Source organism: Lycium ferocissimum, chromosome 9 (genome assembly GCF_029784015.1).
Source record: "Lycium ferocissimum isolate CSIRO_LF1 chromosome 9, AGI_CSIRO_Lferr_CH_V1, whole genome shotgun sequence".
Lineage (NCBI taxonomy): Eukaryota > Viridiplantae > Streptophyta > Magnoliopsida > Solanales > Solanaceae > Lycium > Lycium ferocissimum.
The window spans coordinates 37,761,416-37,784,775 of NC_081350.1; the positions used below are offsets into that span (position 1 = coordinate 37,761,416).

Below are 23,360 nucleotides of genomic sequence, written 5' to 3' on the forward strand. Positions count from 1 at the left end.
ATTAAAATATCCTTAAAACATGGATTTTTCTAAAAAATAAAATAAAATGAAACCTTGATATTTTTTTAAAAAGTGTCCTAAAAAATTCAGATTTTCATGATTCTTTTAGGACACTTCTTTAAAAAAGAACTGGAAAACAGTGGATAAAACTAAAGTTTTATACCCATATGGAAAAATTGATTTTTTTTTAAAAAATGTGGAAACCCCATTTTAAAAAAAAATAATAATCCCGGTAAATTGGATTATTTTTTAAATCTAGAAAAAATTATCAGTTTTCCACTATATTCTTAAAAAATAAATAAAAAAATCAATGTTCCAGATATTTAAAAACTCCAGGTTTTTAATTAAAAATTCAATTTTCTAGATTTTTTTTTTAGAAAAACAGCTTTATTCAGTTTTCCAGATTTTAAAAAAGTCCAGGTTTTTTAATTAAAAAAAAATCAATTTTCCATTTTTTTTTAAATAAAAGGGTTTTGCGCATTTTAAAAAAAGGGGTTTTTCACATTTTAAAAAAATAGTTTTTCCTGATTTTAAAAAAAATCCACTTTTTAATGGAGGAAGGGGATGATTTAGATGTTGGAATAGCAAAAAAATTAAAGGGAAATGTAAAAAAAAAAAAAAAAAATGATTCTTCTTGCTTAAAAAAAAAAAAAAAAAACTGATGTGGAAGCTTGTCACGCACTTGTAGGAGTTTGGGCACACTTGTTGTGCCATGTGTCAATTCGGGGGTGAATTAAAATTTAGTTAGCCAAGATTAGGGGTGTTTTTAAGTGTGGCAATAGTTCAGGGACTAAACTACGAATCCGTGCCAAGTTTAGGAGTGTTTTCACCACTTCATCTTTTTTCTATTTAATTATGTCGATTTAACCATCCATTATCCTCCGGTATTCAGAGCCCAGCCACAAACCCAATAAATTCAGATTCACGACTAAAAAACTCATTAAGAGAACAAGGCGTTCAGGTGGGAGAAGCAATTGATGATTGAGGTGTGTATTAACACATAGAAGGCGATAGTTCAGGTAGTAAAAGAGAATAATTGATAGTCGGAATGTGAAACTGGCAAAAAAGTGATAGTTGTGTGTTTTTGACCATTAAATCTTCTCATAATATGAACTCAAGACCTTCGGTTTTAGAATCAAAGAATATCAACCATCCAGCCACACCCGGAATGAATGTTGGCTTCGCTTTATAGTTTTAAAGAATCCAATAGGTTTTGTGGCGCCCATAACCTTATATATGTGTTAAGAAACTTATTAAATATATATAAAAATTAAACAAGAACTCAATTATTATTAGTGCTTAAAATGACTGTCCTACCATTTAGAACCCACGAATTAAAATCTTGTATCCACCTCGCAGTGGTAGGTAAACATGACGTATATAGTTTCTTTCAGTCCAAGAAAAGTTGGCCGGCAAGTATTAGAGCTTTCCACCTTTGAGATAATTTCATTTTATTGTGCTAGTAGTTTCGATTTGGTTCAGACTTCTTTGAAAGTCTTCTGTCAAGTTCTAATAATAGTACTCCCTTCGTCACAATAATAATATCGGTATTTATATAATATTCTAAATTGTTAATTATTATGATTTATAATATTTTTTACGGAGTTTCCAAATATATAAATTTTATTTTAAAAAATTTAAAGGTTCTATGGCCGAATTTAAGTTTAACATTCAGAAATTTGAATCTGAAATTTCTAACTGTGCTATGTAAATTAGGACAGCGGGAGTAATAATAAAGCGGTCCACTTTCGATCGACCACCAAAATTTAGTAGTCGACTTAGGACCATTTCCATGTAACAATCTTGTGTTTGTATGTTTGGACTGCCTTTTTGGCCCATTGGGTTATTACTATTGACTCATTTAACCTAATAATTTGATTAGTCATTTTGAATTTAACCCGTTAGGTCAAATAAATAAAATATAAAAATTTAAAGAAAAAATTTATTCAACTTAAAAAACTTATTTAACTTAAACTTGTATTTATTTAAACAACTTTAAGTTTAAATACACATAAACTGGACAATTTTTAGATCAAGTTTTGTTCACCACTTTCGCGCATTTAGTCCACGTCATTAAATGTTTTTTTAAATTATTTTTATTTATTTAATTTTTCTCTTTCTTCTTCAACCCTATTTTATTATTTTATTAAAAATGGACCCCACCTGCTACCACCACTATGTACCACCACCGCGCGCCGCCACCACCAGGCCAACCCCACCCCCAACCAAACAACCAAACCCACCTTCTTCCGGAAAAAGAAATTCCAACAATAATAATAAAATTCCAAAAATCGGTCAACAACACTTCCAAAATCCAAAAAAATCAACAACCATGGAACTCAAAAATCGAAAAAAACAACAACCATGGAACTCCAAAACTATCAATAACATTCTTAATTACGAAAAACAAGTAAAATAATCCAGGACCATTAATCTTTCACGCAAGAATTTTTTTCTCAACCTTTAATCTCATTTGCATTTTTTTCTTTTGTCATTTAATACCTGAAAGAGGCTATGTTTTAATGGAGAAAAGACATCTGGGAAGAAGACAAACATGAAAGAGGAGAAAAAAACGACCAAGGAAAATGTAAAAAGAATAAGAAGAAATATTGCAATCTGGGGAAAAGACATCTGGGAGAAGACAAACATGAAAGAGGGAGAAAAAACGACCAAGGAAAATGGAAAAAGAATAAGAAGAAATATTGCAATTTGGGGAAAAGGCATCTGGGAAAAAAAGAAGAAGAAAGAAGGAGACAGAGGCGGGAAAAGGAGACATTTAAAGAAGGAGAAAGGGAAAAGAATAAGAAAGAAAAGGAAAAAGTTAATTTAAAATGGAAAATAAAATATTAAAAAAATCTTAATATATCATCCAATTAGAAGATGACATATCTATTGGGGCAATGAACCACTTTTAATTTTTTTCCTTCCACGCGCTTTTAAGAGACGACACTTTTCGCCACGTCACCCGCATAATGGGGTATTTAATTAACTTGAAAGTTGTTAAGTAAATAAATACAAGTTAAGTTTAACCCGTTTTCAGAAATAAATAAATAAATAAACGAGTTAAGTATAATATATCTTGATTAAACTTGGACAGATCAAATAGTCATTTTCTCGCTCAACTTATCTCCTAGTTACTCTTATGCAATATAGATTGGGAAGTTTAATAAGTAGGCACTTTTCAGCTCTTGTAAGTGAAAAATAGTTATTGTTATGGAGACATTTCAAATTTCACAAATAAAATTTAAGATAACGTCCTAAAATTTCATTCAGACTCCAGAACAATAACTATTTTTTAAAGATATGACCGAAAAATAATATAGTTTCTCATAATTCATTTAACTGGCCACGATTAGATTGAGACTGAAACTTAATTATTACTACTATTCTTGTAGTATTATAATAATATAATCTTATTACTCATCCCATTGAATCTGTTACTACTAACCTTGTAAAGTTGTAACAATTAATCACTGTATTAGTATGATTTATGACATAAGTTTGACTGTAAATTAGAGGACCCTAACGGATGCCACTTTTATTACACTATACAAACATCTATTCACTGTATACGCGTCACTGCAACAAGCAAACCCACAATAGAAAAAAAATAATTTGAAATGCATGGTTCCTACTTATTTATTTATTCATATAAACGCTACCTATTCTATCAAAATTCAGAATACGGACCCTCACCATTTTTAAGAAAGCTCTAAAAAAACCTTCTAACAAAGCCAAATCCATCTCTCTCTCTCTATTTGTATAGCAAAAATAAAACTATAGACTATACAGAGAGGATATAAAATAACCAAAAGGAGATAGCCAAAACTTTCAGTCTTCTGCAGAAACTTCATTGTCTCTTTCTCCTTTCTGCTTTATTCTCTGCATTTCTTAGCTATATAATATTCATCATCTTTCTCACCACTCACACCCACAAAACAGCATTTTCCATTTTTTTAATATATTTTCTACATATATTTATTTATTTGTTTCAGTATTGTGATTTTGGGTCAAATGAGGGGGTTACCTGGGCATGAACGCCGGTGGACATCGGACACAGTATCTTCCGGCAAGGATTTTAGTGGTGAATCATCACCGGGAATAGATTCCGGGGACAATTCCGGTGAGGAGTTTGTTGAAGTCATACTTGATCTTCAAGATGACGATACAATTATTCTACGAAGCGTTGAACCAGCTACTGTTATCAACATTGACAGTCCTGATCCTACTACTACTGCCGGTGGAATATCAATTGAAACTCCGGCTGCATCAGCGGCAACGACATCGGAAGCTCGATCGCCGACGATGCGCCGGAGCACATCGTATAAATTCCGTCAGTTTTCACAGGAATTGAAAGCTGAAGCTGTAGCGAAAGCGAGGCAGTTTTCGCAAGAGTTAAAAGCGGAGCTGCGCAGATTTTCATGGAGTCATGGACATGCGTCTCGTGCTTTTTCGCCGACCTCGTTTTTTGGAGCCGGAAACGGTGTGGATTCGGCTTTAGCGGCTCGAGCATTGCGCAGGCAGCGCGCTCAGCTTGATCGTACTCGTTCTAGCGCCCAAAAAGCTCTTCGTGGACTCAAATTCATTAGTAATAATAAAACTAATGGATGGAGTGAAGTTGAGAACAATTTCGCTAAGCTTGCTAAAGACGGATATCTTTATCGCTCCGATTTCGCACAATGCATAGGTCAGTAGAGTTAATGATAAAAAACATATCTGAGACTTTCAATTGTTTTTTTTCCCACCAAAACTATAACCATTTATGTATTAAAACGCTTTTAAAGCTGATTATGTCTGACTATCAGCGGTTTCTTTTCCTATCAGAATCTACTCAATTAGGCGTGTTTTAATACATAGATAGTTCAGGTACGACAGGAACAACTTATAGTTGTGATGCGAAACTTGCGAAAAAGCGATAGTTCATGTGTTTTTTACCATTATCTTGTTGAATTATTGATTACATACACTAATTTTGGTTAATTATTTGATTGAAGGTATGAAGGATTCGAAGGAATTTGCACTGGAATTGTTTGATGCTTTGAGTAGAAGAAGAAGATTGAAGGTTGATAAAATTAGCAAGGAAGAACTGTACGAATACTGGTCTCAAATCACCGATCAGAGTTTCGATTCACGGCTTCAGATCTTCTTCGACATGTACGCACCATTAACTTTGATTATTTAATAGTAGTAAAATAAGAATTAATCATCATAAGTAAAATTAGAGATAAGTAGTTTTTAGTAAACAAATAATCGTGGATAGAGAAATTTACTGTTTGCTTTCCATGTGGAACACTCTTCCACTACTGCATGACAACTGACAAAGAAATATTCGAAATATTTAAGTGGCACGTCATTATCTTGCAGAATAATTAAAATATACTCATAACTTCTGCAAAGTGCCAGTAGTAATACTTTGATTTTACAGCACGTAACAATCTTTGTGGTTTTCATTTGTTGCACAGGGTGGACAAGAATGAAGATGGTCGAATTACTGAAGAGGAGGTAAAAGAGGTAAACATATTACTTCATTCGTTCCATTTTACTTTGACCCTTCTATTAAAAATAGATTTCTTTCTTATTTGTCTATTTTAGTAAATCAAGAGTAGTCAAACTTAGATTGTTTAAACAAAGTATAGTAATTAATAAGGTAATTTAGTACTCCCTCAGTTCACTTTTATCTGTCCACTATTTCAAAAATAGATTTTCACTTTTACTTGTCCACTTTCGCATATTAAAAGAAAAATAATTTATTTTTTCTATTTTACCCTTAGCATTAATTACTATTTCAAATCATTTTTCAAATTCAATACAATAATACACCAATTAATATGGGTATCATGGTAAAATATGCACTTTATTTATTATTTCTTAGGGGTATGCTAAGTCCATAGTGGACAAGTAAAAGTGAACGGAGGCAGTAGAACAAACTCCTAATAAGTACTCCATCAGGCCCAAAATAATTGTCATATTTCGCTTTCCGAGAGTTAAACTATTTGACTTTTAATCAATACTTTAAAGTTTATTTTTTACCATATTGATATGAAGGAATTAAAACTTATAGTATTCTTCAAATAACTTTTAAAAATTTAAATTTTAAAATATTAAATTAATTTAATTTATTTTAACTTCTAAAAGTAATCAAATTGACTCTTAGAAAGGGAACGTGACGACTATTTTTGGGACGGATGGAATAATTTCTAAATGGGAGTGCCATGTTTACAAGAGTCAAGTAAAATGGAAGGAGAAGAGTGCATATATACATATTTTTCCGTCTATTCCCTCCATCCTAATAAAGTATAATGAGCTTCGAGGAATATACTAATATTTTTAAAAAGAATGCATATTAATTTCTTAACTTTTTATTACAGAATTACGTATAAAAGCTAAATACAGACACTTTTTATACTACTTTTGTGCCAAAAAGAATAATTGAGTTCAGATTACGAGAATCAATTTATCTAAATTTCAGTGTTAATTTTTTTAATGGTTAAAGAAATTGTATGACTCATTAAATAGTTACTATTTTCTTTAAGAAAGAGAGTTTCAAAAAAATAAAGTTTAATTAATGTAACCTTTAAAAATAATTTCATAGGAGAACAGTCTGTCAGGTTGTGGTTTCATTAAAATGTCTCGCTGACTTTTCCTTAAAGAATGCTTAATGACTTAGACAAACAATTCATTGTGCATATACAAACACATGCATTCTAAAAACGATACTACGAAGTGGTTAGGATTAAGCTTTGTGACCTTCTTTTTTCTTGTTTTTATTTCTTCTAATGGGATAAAATAATGTGTTCGGCGTGATGATTAGGTGGCCAGATAAGAAAATTTCAAGAATCAACGACTCCAAAAATACTTATAATTTAAAAAAAAAAAAAATAATGCATTGCATAATCTCTGTAGTCTTGCTTTCTGACGCTACCCATGTTCTGTAGAAACTTTTTTGTCTGGCCCAAATAGTGGAACTTTAATGTATGTAAGCTCAATGTGCAAATAGTCCCAGCATATTTGTTTTATCTTTTCACTAACTTAAAACATCATTTTCATGGGAGTTGGTGGGGGCGTTTTTGTCAAGTCCACATATATTGTTTGTATCTTGTCGAAGCTTTTTCTAATTTAAATACCTTGTGTTTCTAAAATTATTTATTCTTCCTTTTTTCCTTTTAAATTTCTTTTGGTTCCTGAAAAATTAACGGAAAGACATTTGATGAAATTAGATTTTGATATTTATGTGGTGTTGGACAAAGTTAGAATTGTACATGCCTACTACAACCCTCTAATTTCTTAAAATTATTATTGCTTTGTGATAAAAATTCTTACAATATTATTTGGCAATCTATTTTTTTCCTTCCAAGTCAACTTCCTATCTAAATTTCAATTGGCATAGTTTGAGGTGATAAAACTCTATTGGAGCTAGCACAATTTTGCCTCCTAGATATTAACGCCTTTTTTTTTTTTCATCGGATGTCTAGTACTCGTCCCAACTAATTTGTATTCATGCCATGTAAGACTCGTTAAGGGATTCAGGGCTCAAACCCAAGATGTCTAAATAAAACTAAAAGAATCTTAGATATGTTTTACCATAATTCTTGGCGTAAGTTATTGGAAAAAATTGTCATGAATGAATTTCGAATGCAAATTCATAGAATGTTTACGCTACGGATACCAAAAAGGCTAAATTAAAGTTTACTTTTCTATTGAAAACGACAAATTACAGAAAATATATATATTACAGAAAATATATGACCTTTTCAATGTAGATCATCATGCTAAGTGCCTCTGCAAACAAGTTATCAAGATTAAAAGAACAAGCAGAGGAGTATGCAGCTTTGATCATGGAAGAATTAGATCCTGAAAGACTCGGCTACATTGAGGTATGTAGTACCCTATTTTCTCCCCCTCTTGAGGGACTGAAAAAATTAACACAAATTATTTTATTTCTGTTGCTTGCACGATAATTCGTCTTATTATGCCTAACTCTTCATATAAGTAAATTACTATCAGTTGATTGGTTATTGACTTATGCAAAATGGTTGCAACTAATTTATTGCATTAGACTTAAAGGATTTTTAAAGTCCAAGTAGTTAGACGACAAAAGGAGTGATACCGTGTTGTTCAACAATTTTTATTTTTCCATACTAGTAGGTACTATTTTATTCTGCGGTTTTAACCGGGTACTTAATTTTCTAGGGCATGGTCAAATTGTGGTCGTTCAACAGTTCCTCTCCTCTTCTCTTTCCTATTTTCTGCTAGGTCAGGAAAAAAATGAAGAGAAAAAAAAAACAAGTGAAGGTAAATGAAATATGAAAAGAATTAGGTAACTAAAGTGATATGGAGGTGATCTATTCAAACTTCAAAGAAATACGCTACCTAATTTTGGTTGGTTGAGCTTACCGTAAGCAGTTAAGATTGTTTTAAAATATTTTAGGAACTGAAACAAATTCTGTCACATCCTTGGTGAAAAACTTTGAGTTTAATTTTTACCACTCGTCATTTGTAACGAAGAAACCAGACCAATTAGTAGGGGTGTACATGGACCGGGTTGGTTCGGATTTTTTAAACGCCAAACCAAACCAATTGTGTCGGGTTTTTAAATTTACACATCAAACCAAACCAATAAAATTCGGGTTTTTCAACCTCGGGTTGTTCAGTTTTCTCGAGTTTTTTGGATTTTTTTCGGAATAGTCTTGATACAAAATATATAACTTTTACTTCAAATATTTCTTTAGTTCTAGTAAGATACAATTATATAATTAAAGTGTTTCTTAAGAAAATAACACAAAATGTGAGAAGATTGATGACATTGTATTAAAATATTCAACAAAAGCTAATAAATTAATCAAAATAAATATTGCTAATTAACAAGCCATAAAGAAAATGACCATAATCTAAAAATACTAAGTCATGCTAAAATAAGTATGGCTAATAAGTATTAATTACATGACAAAGAAATAAAACTTAAGTTATGTTTTTTCACTCTCTAAATAAATTATGCAAAGGCAAGAATAGATATCCAACATTATTGTCATTCCTAGTGGTAAATTGAATTTCTTTTGTTAGCATTAGTGTTGAGTTAGTTTTGGTTTGGACTTTATTTGAGTTACTAACATCCATAGGATATAAAACTTATTGACATTCAAAATTCGAAGTTCAAGCTTGAATAATATGATAATAGTTAAAGAACTACGAAAAAATTTAAGAAATATTTATAAATTACATTACAAATAATATGATATAGTCGGGTTTTTTTCTCGGTTTGACTCGATTTATCGGTTTGGTGCGGTTTGTCGATTTACTTTGTACACCCCTACCAATTAGCATGGCTTGGAAGATCAAATGTATTTAAATATTCACGAGCAAACATGTCAATTTAGTGGTGGATCTGCATAATAAGAATAATATTCTAATTTGTAACCAAGGATCAACTTAGTGGTTAATGAAGTGGATTGATAATTATATAATTTCAGATTCAACTTTTATTGGAGGCAAAAAAATATTATCTACTTTTTTTTCATTTGCCTGATAGAATTAGTTAAAGTATGTATAAGCTGATTCGAACACTACAATTATTAAAAAAAATACATAAATAATTAAATAAGGTTGCTTTGTGAGACTCATCAAAAAGTGGAATTACTGAGAATTGCGTGCACTTCTTTTATATACTTTTCTCACTTTAGCTTGTAAATTCAGCGATTTACCGAGACTAAGACATAGTGCAAGAACTTTTATGTTTTATGTATCTTTAAAATTACTTTTAATATGAAAAAGTAGTTGAGGTGAAAGGTCACTAGTAACTAATTAAGTTTACGCAAAACGATTGTCGCATTGAATATTTATAATTTTCTTGGAAGAAATTCATCATCATTTTCAAATTAGTTGTAGACTCTTTAGTTTATTGAAAGCAGAACTTAACCTATTCATTTTAAATTGTAATTTCTATCTCTTAAATAGATTTAGTAACCTAAACATGCCCACTAACATCGTCAAAACTTTGAAAATGTCAAGTGAAGTATTAGTCAAAATTGGCCAATTGGAATAAACATCTCTTAAATTGGAACAGGTAGTATTTTCAATAATGAAGCTACTTTTTCTCTTTTTATTAGATAGGTTTCCTTTTTTCAAATTTAAATTGAAAGTAAATTTTCTACTAAATTGGTATTTACACGAGGAAATTATCTACAATGAACTTGAATTTTAAGTCCATATAAAAGTCCCAAGAACGTAGTTGCAGTAGTTCCTGGTTATCATTAGAAAGTCTTTGGTTCCATCATTAGAACCATTTTTGGCGGTCCTGACATTCCATGTGGACCTTCCCCTTTGTCATCTAATGCGCGTTTTGAGCACTCAAACACGTGTACAACAAGCAGATGTATTTCGCCAACGCAATGTAACAAGAGCTTAATTTTTCTACTTATATAGCAAAATAATTGTAGGAATATATTATTGGTTCACTTATGTAATTAAGTGGAACAAAAAATATTAGGTAATGCTATTCTCCGTGGATTAAAACAATAAAATATGTCGAAGTATTAGCACATACATAGCTCATTTTTTTGCATGGATTCCCTTCAAAGGCGCTGATATTTAATTTTTTCCCTTCGTTTAAAAAAGTGGCCAAAAATATCTCGAGGTTCTGGTTCGAACCCCGCTCAGTAAAAAAAAAAAAAAAAAAAATTGCAAGACAAGGCTTTCGTGAAACCTCTACCTTAAGGCCTAATATTTGCGCAAAATTATGCCTATTCGGGTAAAAGTTAGGCCTTATGACATAGGTTTGCCTTAAGGCCTAATTTTGGGCAAAGTTAGGTCTTAAGGCGGAGGTTTGCTTTAAGGCTTAATTTTGGGCAAAAGTTTGCTGTAAGGACTAACTTTTGCTCGAATAGGCTTAATTTTGCTACGAAATTCTGTCTTGCAGTTTTTATTTTTTTTACTGAGCCGGGAATCGAACCTAGAACTTTGGGATATCAAGCGAAGGACAAAAATTAAAGACCAATCCACCCCCCTCCCCCGCGCCCCCGAATAAGAGCAACCCTGCAAATTGCCCCGCATAGCTACCCAATTATTATGCTCGTGTAAGGTAGCAACAAATGTTTGAGGTCTGAACAAGTTGGTTCGGACACTATCAGACCCCACTTTGTGTGATTTCACTGGGTATGTTGTTGTAATTAGTGGAAGAGATAATAATTATAAAATAAGTTAGATAACTTGTAATAAGATAAATTACAATAATAGTGTAATTTTTTTTAATTCAAACTCTTTTATGGATGAATAAGCATTTTGTAACATTTTCCCTAAGTTATTGAGCATGATGCCATGACATAACTTGCTGATCATGTTCCTTGCATGTTCTGTTTTATCATGATGATAATGCAGCTATGGCAGCTGGAAACACTTCTCCTCCAAAAGGACACTTACCTCAACTACAGTCAAGCACTAAGTTACACAAGCCAAGCTTTGAGCCAAAATCTGCATGGGTTAAGGAATAAAAGCCCAATAAGGAGAATGAGCAGTAAACTTATATATTCATTGCAAGAAAACTGGAAGAGAATTTGGGTTCTGGTCTTGTGGATTTTGATAATGATTGGGCTTTTTCTTTGGAAGTTCTATCAGTACAAAAACAAGAGTGCATTCCATGTCATGGGTTATTGCCTTCTCACAGCTAAAGGTGCTGCTGAGACTCTTAAGTTCAACATGGCTCTTATATTATTACCAGTATGCAGAAACACCATTACATGCCTCAGGTCCACCAAGTTGAGCTCTTTTGTACCCTTTGATGACAATATCAACTTTCACAAGGTATGGTGCCCCTTGTCATTTTCTTGTTTCCATATGTTAGAAAAGGGGGAAAAAAATGCAAGGAAATGATCTCTTATGTTCACTTAAAATTTGACGTCCACTTACCGTCTAAATAAGAGAAATGACCCTATAAAGGTCTCCTCTGTTATGTACCTGTGTTATGTTACTGTGAAACGGGTCATATAACTAAATAGCATATGTAATATACTACAAAATCAACTCATCAGTGAGTCGGTGTACCTTCTAATATACATATGTATTACTGATATTTTTTTATAAATCGTATATATAAATGCATGTGCACCAATCCACATATATGCTGAATTTGCATCTAACCAGAACCATGTAAATGGCGTTAGGAAGATTATTGTGTCATAAGTTGATCAATCTCAACATTTTTTAAAACCAAATTAAATATGTTACAAATTTTTCAGTAAGCCAATATACGCGGAATGGTAACGACCGCGTGTCCTGCGGATCCTAAGCAGGAAAATATAAACTGAAATATTGAGGTTGATCTGCTGTTGAAGCAGCAAAGATTGACTTCTTTCTCTCAAAGTTTGCTTTTCTTTTCTTGGCAAGGATTGAAGTCTGATATAAATATAACTTAATGTTGTAGGGACTAAACACAGTTCATCAAAAATTTCTTGCACTGCATTACTGCTTCACTGGATAAACAATAAACTAACAAAAGAATGTGACAAATTGTTGGTACATTCACCATTATCATCTCACAGCCTTCACTGTGTCTATCTAGTAAGTGGTTGGTCCTGTGCAGAAGAGCAGAAGTAACTCTATACTTTGACAGTACTAAAAATGGAACATATCTATGTTACTCTCTTAGAATTTGCCTAATTATACATGTAAGAATGATAATAATCACAAAATATGTGTACCGCGCGCATAAGTGATAGTCCCTACATTTTTTCCAGAAAGAATGAGAGAGTTTGGACTACTAGGACAAAGTATAGCAGTAGTGCTTGACTTCCCTTATAGTTAATGCAAATATGGCACAATAGTAAAATGTTTTAATGAAGGGTTAATTTATCTTTAAGTTGCAAAAGGTGAAGTTTATATTTACTCTAATATTCTAACTTGGTGTGTGCAGACTGTCGCTGCAGCCATTGTTATTGGTGTGATACTCCATGGCGGTAACCACCTTGCATGCGATTTCCCAAGGCTTATACATACAAATAGTACAGATTATCAGAGCTATTTGGTGAATGATTTTGGCCCAAGAAAGCCTGGGTACATAGATCTTGTTAAAGGAGTTGAGGGTGTTACCGGCATAATAATGGTAATCCTCATGGCCATTGCTTTCACTCTTGCAACGCGATGGTTTAGGCGGAGCCTGATTAAGTTACCCAAACCTTTTGATAGACTCACTGGCTTCAATGCATTCTGGTATTCGCACCACCTTCTTGTCATTGTCTATATTCTACTGATCATCCATGGCACATTCCTCTTCCTTGTGCATAAATGGTACGCTAAGACGGTATGGTTTCTGATTTCTTTCGCTCTTTTTTTCAATAAAATGGCTCTCATTCTATTGTTTTCATGCTATTAACATGGTATTTGTTTCCAGACATGGATGTATCTAGCAGTTCCTGTACTTCTCTATGCAGGGGAAAGAACTCTTAGATTCCTCCGGTCAGGCTTGTACCCTGTCCGGCTTCTAAAAGTAAGCTTCTGAAATTGGCATTTTGTATAACTTGCACTAGGTTGCAGGAATCAGGATGGTCAGTTTTCAATGCTGGACATCATTAGTCAATCCACATGGTGAAAATCAATTACACATTCAAAAATGGAAAAAAAAAATAAACAACAATAACAACTACACCTCAAACCTGAGCTAGTTTGGAGGATGCAGATTCATCATGAATTACTCTGACTAATATCATGCTGAATGTCATCTTACTGCACCTCTACTCCTTTATCTGGACACGAAACCGGCCACATGCGCGAGCTCACACGTGACACAACCAGAGTTATAAATAAGAAAGTGTAAACTAGAAAACATTTAGTAGCTAAATTCAACATACTACAAGTCATAGCTAGTAGACTGATGCTATTTTCGCGAAATTTCACGAATAGAATTCCCCTTAATGCAAATGCTGAATCAAACATTTTGTTCTCCCATACTATTCTCTTATGTTTAAACTTTAACAATTTCTTTCAGGTAGCAATATATCCTGGAAATGTCCTTACTCTGCAAATGTCTAAGCCTCCGCAATTTCGATACAAGAGTGGACAATATATGTTTGTCCAGTGTCCAGCTGTTTCTCCATTTGAGTGGTAAGCGACTCGAAGCATTTTTGATTTTAATGAGATTCATTACCCTGCAGAACAAAGTTACAGTTTTACTAGATTACATGACAACCAGAGTTTCTCATTTGCACCAATTCAGAGTTGTTAGTTTACTTTGTTGTCTCTCTTGAGTAGTGAAACTAGCACTTTGATGAAAGCGTAGGATGGTGATAACTATGTGAACTGTTCAGAAAGGGAGGGAGGGGAAGGGGGATGCAAATCTAAATCATCTTCAATCTTGTCTTAAACAATTGATGACACTTAGTATGCTTATCTGCTGAGATTCTACATGCTGAATATCCAGGCACCCATTTTCCATTACTTCAGCTCCTGGGGATGATTACTTAAGCATTCACATCCGACAACTTGGTGACTGGACTCAAGAACTCAAGCGGGTGTTTTCTGAGGCTTGCGAGCCGGCAGAGGCGGGAAAGAGTGGCCTGCTCAGAGCTGATGAAAACACCAAAACAAGGTATAATTCTACAAGGACTCAAACTTAAATGGATATTAGTTTTTAGGTATATTTAAGAAAGAAAAGCTTTGCGGTAAGTATATGAGTATTCTTGGAGGTATTATTATTATTGATGCGCAAAGTTGCTTCTAAATCTCAGTTTGCCAAAGCTATTAATAGATGGACCTTATGGAGCTCCAGCACAAGATTACAGGAAGTATGATGTCTTACTGCTTGTTGGACTTGGCATTGGAGCAACACCATTTATAAGCATCCTTAAAGACTTGCTCAAAAACATCATCCAAATGGAGGAGCAAGCAGTGAGTATCTAAAATTTCTTGGTGTTACATTTAATATAATGCTGCTCAAGTAGTGCAATTTTCATTTATCATGTCGCATTGCATTTTCAGTCTTATTCTTCTTTTTGCTGTCTTCTCGGGTTAGCGTGATGAACAGGAGGTCTAATGTTCATTTTTCTGCTCTCAGGATTTAATATCAGATTTTAGTGGGAACTCCGAAATGAGCACTGCAACAAGTGAACAACCAGCTCTCAACAAGATTTCTCCAAAAAAGAGAAAGAGTACTCTAAGGACCACAAATGCATATTTTTATTGGGTGACCCGGGAACAAGGATCATTTGATTGGTTCAAAGGTGTTATGAACGAAGTGGCTGAACTTGATCAAAGGGTAATGCAAAATGTCCAGAATTCCAACTTATTTTCTGCCTATCTCAATACTTATCGATATTCCCCATGATATTTCAGGGGGTCATCGAGATGCATAACTACTTGACGAGTGTTTATGAGGAAGGGGATGCACGCTCAGCTCTCATTACCATGGTCCAGGCGCTTAACCATGCTAAGAATGGAGTTGATATAGTATCGGGCACCAGGGTAAGCCTCTTCTTTTCTTGGAATTATATCTGGTCATTCAACCACTTCAGTTTTAAGGCAATAAGATCTTTCCATTAGACCTTACCCAATAGCACCAAATTAGGATATAATTAGAGATGGAACAACTAATCATTGCCTAATGGTCGCTTCAGCTAGTTGAATTGCACACTGATTTATTCGTATCAACAGGTTAGGACACATTTTGCTAGGCCAAATTGGAAGAAAGTATTTTCCAAGACCTTAACCAAGCATGCAAATGCAAGAATAGGTATGGTTATCGTTTGATCTATCAAACATGAAATATTGTCTTTTATTTTACTGAGAGTTAACTGCAATTTTTTTATTCTGGAGTAGGGGTTTTCTACTGTGGTGCACCCATATTAGCGAAGGAACTCAACAAACTCTGCAATGAGTATAATCAAAAGGGTACAACGAAGTTCGAGTTTCACAAAGAACATTTTTAGAAGGGGGCCATGGAGAAGAACAATTTTTGAATCAGCTGCAACCACATTGGTAAACCAGTATTTACTACATCCATCTTCGGTACATGATCTGCTGATTCTACTGAAGACATAACATTACTAAGCAATAAGTCAGAGACAAATTGTACATAATAGGAGGAAGAGTATTTCAAGAGAAAATACATACTAATATGATATGTGTATAGGTTTTATTCAGTCATCTGTTACATATACCAATAATCAGAACTCCAAAAGGGAGAATCTGTTTGGTCAGATGACTGAAAATGTGAAAACACTGTGGGAGAAAAAGAAAAAGGAAAAAAAGGATGACAAGTGAATGGTCAACACATGAAAGAATGAGAATATTGGGAAACAGCTAATAAGAAGTTGACCTGCTTGATAAAGAAACACTGAAAATGGCAAGCATGAAAGGATAGACAAATATGGCTTGGATAGGGATACAATTTTGAAAGAAGAAGATAATAGTAGTAGGAGTATAGTGGGGGACTGATAGCTTTGTTGGTGGAACTTATAATTTTGAGGTGGGCCAAGGGAATCCTTCCAGAAGATGTCCATGTACTACTGCTTTTTCTGGTTCTTCTTCTTTTTCTTTTGCTTTTTGGGTATTTATTGGGGTATTTCAATATACTACTTATAGAAGATACCTGTATATGCAATTCTTGTTAGTAAAGTTTTTCTGTCATAGCTCTTCAATCTGGATAAAAGGCACTATCATTGGGAAAATTGAATCAATCTCATTGGATTTCTTTTAATTTTTTCTTGATGTCCTCTCAAAAGTAAACGGATTTTGGATTGACAGAAAGTATCATGTACAAGAAACGAAAAGGAGAGATGGGTGATTTCTCTTAGTGTTCTTGGACTGATCATGAAAACAGAAAGGAATGTCTTGTTTGATATTCCTATTTGCATAAGAATTTAAGTTACATACATCAACAATGAAAGTTTTCGACAAGATTAATGTATAGCAGGTTTAATGGAGCAACATATGGTCGACTCCTGTTGATTCCAACTTATGTATGGTTGAGACGCAGTTGTTATGTTACTGTATGGCAAGTTTTATTTAAAAAAAAAAAAAAAAATAATTAGCCATCATGGTACTGTATAGCAAGTTAGTTTATTAAGTTACCTATTATTGTTTATCATACCATGTGACATGGTTAAGCAAATATCTTATAAGCTCTTAGTGCACGACTTCTTACTTTTTTTTGGTTTAACTTCTAACAACGATAATGCCAAATATTTACACCATCAGCCATCAGGTGAGTTTGAGGATAGTTAAAGATAACTATACTCATAATAAATGGAATAAAGGGCAAAAAACATATATGTACAGGGTAAGACATATATTTACAGAACATGATGATATTTTTCAGTTTACAAAATATATCAATAGACGTGTTACAAAATCTATACGAATTAAGTAAATTAAAAAGAAGCAAATAAAACATATTAAATAAGGTAAAGGAATCGTTTTACTTATTTTATCCACTTTTTTCTCTCCATTCAAAATTTAGAGATATAGTTCCCTGATTTTCTCCAACTTTTGCTTCCTTATTTCATCCACTATTCTCTCCCCATTCAAAATTAAGAGATATTGTTGCCTATTTTTCTCCAACTTTTACTCAAAAAGTCATTATAATAGGTAATTTTTATGTACAAAGTCCATACACCAAAAAACAAATATGGATAATTTTCGTATTAAATATTTATAACTGTATAGATTGTTATAATTTTTATATAAGAAATATGTATAAAAATTATATGAGTATTTTGATTATTGTAAAGTACATATAAATTGTATAAAATCTAATCAAAGTATGTATAAATTTTGAAAAAAATTTGTATAATAAACTTGTAATTGATGCAAACTAGATTTCATACAAAGTTCATACTCCAAAAAATAAATATATATTAATTTTTGTATGCAATATATATAAATGTATAAATTCGTTATAATTTCTACGTATGAAACATGTATAAAAGTTGTATGTATATTGTGATTATAATAAAGTGCATATAAATTGTATAAAATCTGATCAAAGTATGTATAGATTATGAGAAAGTACATATGTATAATAAGTTTTTTGATTGATACAAACCAAATTCCATCCACATTTCATACACATATCAGTTTTCAACATTTTTAAGACTAATTGATATCGAATTTGTTTACATTTCATACACATTGTGCCGCATATACCTAAAAAAAATGACGTATAGCAGACTCCATACATATTTCATACATATATTAGTTTTCAACATCTTTTAAAACTACAGTTTATATAATTTATACAGATTTTCAAAACACACAATGATCATATATATCTCAAAACGATACAAATCAATTTTTATATACAATTAATACACAAGTTAGTAATCAAAAATACTTTGTAATATTGGTTTGAAATTTATACTAGGAGAGAAGATAGACTTTAGGTATGAAAATGGTGTCTATCATAGAGGGAGGGAGAGAGAGAGAGAAATATTTTTAAAAAGAATAAGAAATTGAATGGTAACTATCCTAAAATTAAGTCCACATTTAAAATCAGATTTTCTTCCTTAAAAAAAGTCTAAAATTGTGGGTATCCCATTAAACCCCAAATCTGATATAGTTTATAATTTTATTGGTATATTTTGTAAATAAGAAAAAGTATCCTTATGTTTTGTAATATAGAGTCTTAAAATTATTAGATCATTTTCCCTAGAATTAATAGCTCAAATGATAAAGCAAATAACTTTTGTCATAAGGTTTAGTAGAAGAGTACATTTGTCATAAAGAAATCTTTCAGCCCACTTTGGAGCCAGGCTTCCTCATGTTAGTCTATGGGCTTCAGATGAAAGGACTTTGCATGAGTCGCAGAATATATATAAGCCCAATATTCCAGGCAGAGAAATTTGAAGCCCATTTAGATTTCGTTGGGTTTGGGCGTTAGGTGGGCATCTTCAAAAAATTGCGCGGATTTCCTTCACATAGACTGGTCTTTAATTTGGTCCCTCAAATCGCTAGTCTTTAATTTTTGGCCCTACGTCTTATTTAATGAAAATTTATGGGTCAAATTACTCTTATCCGCTGGTCTATGGAATCAGAGATTTTAAGTTCGAACCTTAACAGAGTTTAAAAAAAAAAAAAAAAACGCAAGGTTAGGTTTTCATAGAAACTATGCTTTATCCGGCATAGTTTTGTAGAAATTAAGTTATACTACAAAAATATGCCGGAAAAGGCATACCACTGAACTATGCCTTAAGGCATAATTTTGCCCGAATGTGCATAGTTTTTATAAAAAATTTGTCTTGTAATTTTTTTTTTCTTACTCTGCTGGGTGAATGTCAGGAATATTTTCGATCACTTTCTTATTACTTAAAGTGCCGAAAGGCAAAATTAAAGACCAGCTATTTGAGGGGCCAAAGACCACCCCTGAAATGAACATTGTGCGAATGACCCGGACATCTTCTGTAATTATCCAGTGTTCGTCTTGTTGGGCCTCTTATCAAAATGTTCGCCTTCAAGTTATGTTTGTCTTTCTTGGGCAATTCGCAGAATCGCCCTTCTTTTGGGGTGATCTTTAAAATTTGCCCCTCATATTTGTGGTCTTAAAAATTTTCCCCTCATATTTGTGGTCTTTAAATTTTTCCCCTCATATTTGTGGTCTTTAAGTTTTGCCCTTCGCTTGAATACCTGAGGTTCTGGGTTCGAACCCCCACTCAGGCATAAAATAAAAAAATAATTTCGCAAGGCAGGGCTAAGGGGAGTGTATGCCTGATCCGGCATAAAGTCCTTAAGGAAAAACTAAAGTTATGCCGGAGGGGGCATAACTTTTCTTCAAGGCATAGTTTAGTTATGCCTTATGGGGCAAAACTTTTTCTTAAGGAACTATGCCTTATGAGGCAGACTTTTAATTAAAGCATAACCAAAAGTATGCCCCATAAAGCAGAACTTTTTCTTAAGGCGTAGACTTTTCCTTATAAGGCAAACTTTTAGTTATGCCTTAAGGAAAAGTTCCGCCTTATGGGGCATACTTTTAGTTATATCTTATGGGGCACACTTTTAGTTAAGGCATAACTAAAAGTATGCCACATAAGTTCCTTAAGATATAACTAAAAGTTTGTCTTCAAGAGTAAAAAAAATAAATATATGTCTCAAGGCAAAGTCTATCCCTTCCGGCATAACTTTAGTTTTTCCTTAAGGATTGTATGCCGGATCCGGCATACACTCCCCCCAGGCCTGCATTGCGAAATTATTTTTTTTATTTTATGCCTGAACGGGGATTCGAACCCAGAACCTCAGGTATCCAAGCAAAGGGCAAAACTTAAAGAACACAAATATGAGGGGCAAAATTTAAAGACCACCCCAAAAGAAGGGCAATCCGTGCAAAAAAATGATTGGAGGGGCTACGTGGGCTGGACTGGTTGATTTTTAAAGGGCAATTCTGCGAATTGCCCTTCTTTTGGGGTGGTATTTAAATTTTGCCCCTCATATTTGTGGTCTTTAAATTTTGCCCTTCGGCTAAAACCCATAGGTTCCGGTTCGAACCCCGCTCAGTCAAAAATTTTTAAAAAAATTGCAAAGCAGAATTTAAATTTCGCTATGCCCCCTCCCATGGAGACTTTGCCTTGAAGCATATATATATATATATATATATATATATAACTTTTCAAGGTAAACTTTTAGTTATGCCTTAACTAAAAGTGTGCCCTTGCGTAAAACATAACTAAAAGTATGCCCCATAAGGCGTAAGTTTTCCTTAAGGCATAACTAAAAGTTTGCCTTATAAAGCAAAGTTTAAATTTTGCTATGCCCCCGTATTGAGACTTTTAGTTATGTTTAACTAAAAGTACGGCGGAGAAAGACTTTTAGGTATGTTTAACTAAAAGTCTGCCGGAAGAAACGGACTTATATATATATATATATATATATATATATATATTTTTTTTTTTTACTTTTCTAGGTAAACTTTTAGTTATACTTTAACTAAAAAGTATGCCCCAAAGACATAACTAAAAGTATGCCCATAAGGCAGAACTTTTCCTGAAGGCATAACTTAAACTTTGCCTTATAAGGCAAAGTCTATGCCTTAAGGAAAAGTTCTTGCCTTATGGGACATAATTTTGTTATGCCTTAACTAAAATTACGCCCCATAAGGCATAACTAAACTATGTCTTAGGAAAAATTCTGCCTTATAGGGGCGGACTTTTGTTATGCGGATCCGCATAACTTTAGCTTTTCCTTAAAGATTGTATGCCGCATCCGGCATACACTCCCCCAGTCCTGCCTTGCGAAATTATTTTTTTATTTTATACTTGAGCGGGGGTTCGAACCCAGAACTTCATGTATTCGCCCACCTTTCCAAGCGAAGGGCACAACTTAAAGACCACAAATATGAGAGGCAAAATTTAAAGACCACAAATTTGAGGGGCAAAATTTAAAGACCACCCCAAAAGAAGGGCAATCCGCGCAAAAAAATGGTCTTTCTTCCTCTCTCTCATAAATTTGTATTACCAAGTTCAACGAAGATAATCAAAAAATTGCGTGGATTGTCCTTCATACGGACTGGTCTTTAATTTTGTCCCTACTTTTTATTTAATGAAAATTTGTGAACTAAAGTACCCTTTTCGCATCAGAAATTCTGGGTTCGATATAACAGTTTGGAACGACGTATGGCCTTTGTATATGTATAAGCTATTTGTATGCTGATTCTGGTTATTGGATATGTGCGAGTGTCCAGCTCGGGCACTAGTCACGGCCTACAGGGTTGGGTCGTGACATTCGATCCCCAGCAGAGTCGAAAATAATAATAATTTCACAAGGCATAGATATGCCTATTCAAGCGAAGTTACATAGAACCTATACCCAGGGCCGGCTGAAGCCTAAAGCCACCAAAGCAGTGGCTTTAGGCCCCAAATATATTAGGGCCCCAAAATAATTTGTATTATATATATGATTTAAAATATATATATATATATATATATATATATATATATATATATATTTATTATTAGTGATAAATAATTTTGGATCATTTCACCGTCAATTATTTATCAATTATTACATATATATTTTCAAAGTTTATGATACTTTTTAGAACTATGATTGATGTAATTGCAGTTAGAAGTTGTAGTCAATTAAATTTATAATTACTTCCTACTTTGTAATATGGTTTAATTCACTTCAACTTAAATCAATCTAGTTTATAATTTTGACTTTGTAAGATCTTCTATAACTCTATGAGTGCCTTTTTAGATTTTTTAAGCTCAAGCTAAGTAGATTATTAAACAATTAGAATAGAAAAGACATTATTAAGCCCTTAAATATTTTTTAAGGCATAATAGTCACTGACGGTTTTAATCTATTTTTATAGTTAAAGTGATACAAAAATATTTATATGTAGAAGATGATACTCTTATTGGCCTGAAGTCTTACTTCTATTTTTAAATGTTTTCATTGCTTATAAAATAATTTTGAATTTTTTTTTTGGTTACAATCGCTTGAACTGAAAAAAAAAAAAAAAACTAAATCGATGAAATGATTGTAACATAGGATATAAGACTCGTGATTCAGTTAATGTCTCATGAAAAATTACACGAATTGACTATATCGTCAAATGAAAAAAAAAATACACTTTAAAAAAGCTATAAGAATAAATAACAAATAAAATATATTAAAATTTTACTAATTAAATATGAGGCCTCCTTTTAAATTCTGGCCTTAAGCCACCGGCTCTCTTGAGCCGCCTCTACCTATACCTTGTCCGGCAAAGGTTCGTGAAAATGAATTTCTGCCTTAATTTCGCAACTATGCCCATAGGCATAGGTTCTATGTAGTTTCATATAAACCTTTGCCGTGTCCGGCATAGTTTCTATGTCACTACACAGCGAATAAGCATAGTTTCATATGAACTTATGCCTTGCGATATTTTTTTTTTTTTGACTGAGCATGAGTTTGAACCCAGAACCTCAGGATATTTTCGACCTCCTTTTTAGGCGAAGGGCAAAAATTAAAGACCTAGCGCCTTTAAAGGGCAATCGTGTAAATTGCCCTAAGATAATTACTCCCTCTGTTCATTTTTATTTTTCACGTTTCGCTTTTTAAAGTGAATTGACTAACCCTCGAAGTTAAATTATATTAAATTAATTTAATTAACTTAATGTTTTAAAATTAAATTTTAGAATCTATACAAAAAATACTATAAGTTAAAATTCTTTTCATATTTTTTTTTTCAATTCTTCTCATATTATGATGAAAAAGTACATTTTAAAAGCGAAAAGTGACAAGTAAAAGTGAATGGAGGGACTAGGGAGTACCAAACAATGCAATTAGGTCTACCATGTTTCTCTAATACTGTTTTGGAATTAGTTCCGTACTATTTATACTTTTCAAACCCTAACATCCACTAAGCACACCTAAATCTCTTCAGTTATTATCGAGGTTTAGTCTAG

At 32.9% G+C, this 23,360-nt stretch overlaps 1 protein-coding gene across 1 annotated transcript; it reads left to right on the top strand.

Annotated features, from left to right (window-relative positions):
* The first annotated feature begins 3,672 nt into the window (after positions 1–3,672).
* LOC132030600 (respiratory burst oxidase homolog protein A) lies at positions 3,673–16,363 on the top strand. The gene is made up of 14 exons (XM_059420299.1): positions 3,673–4,687; positions 4,995–5,154; positions 5,463–5,511; positions 7,761–7,874; positions 11,371–11,793; positions 12,902–13,288; positions 13,379–13,474; positions 13,973–14,088; positions 14,405–14,572; positions 14,712–14,871; positions 15,038–15,238; positions 15,316–15,444; positions 15,634–15,712; positions 15,799–16,363. The coding sequence occupies exons 1-14, from the start codon at positions 4,015–4,017 to the stop codon at positions 15,906–15,908; spliced, it is 2,865 nt and encodes a 954-aa protein (XP_059276282.1). The 5' UTR covers positions 3,673–4,014; the 3' UTR covers positions 15,909–16,363.
* The last annotated feature ends 6,997 nt before the right edge of the window (positions 16,364–23,360 follow it).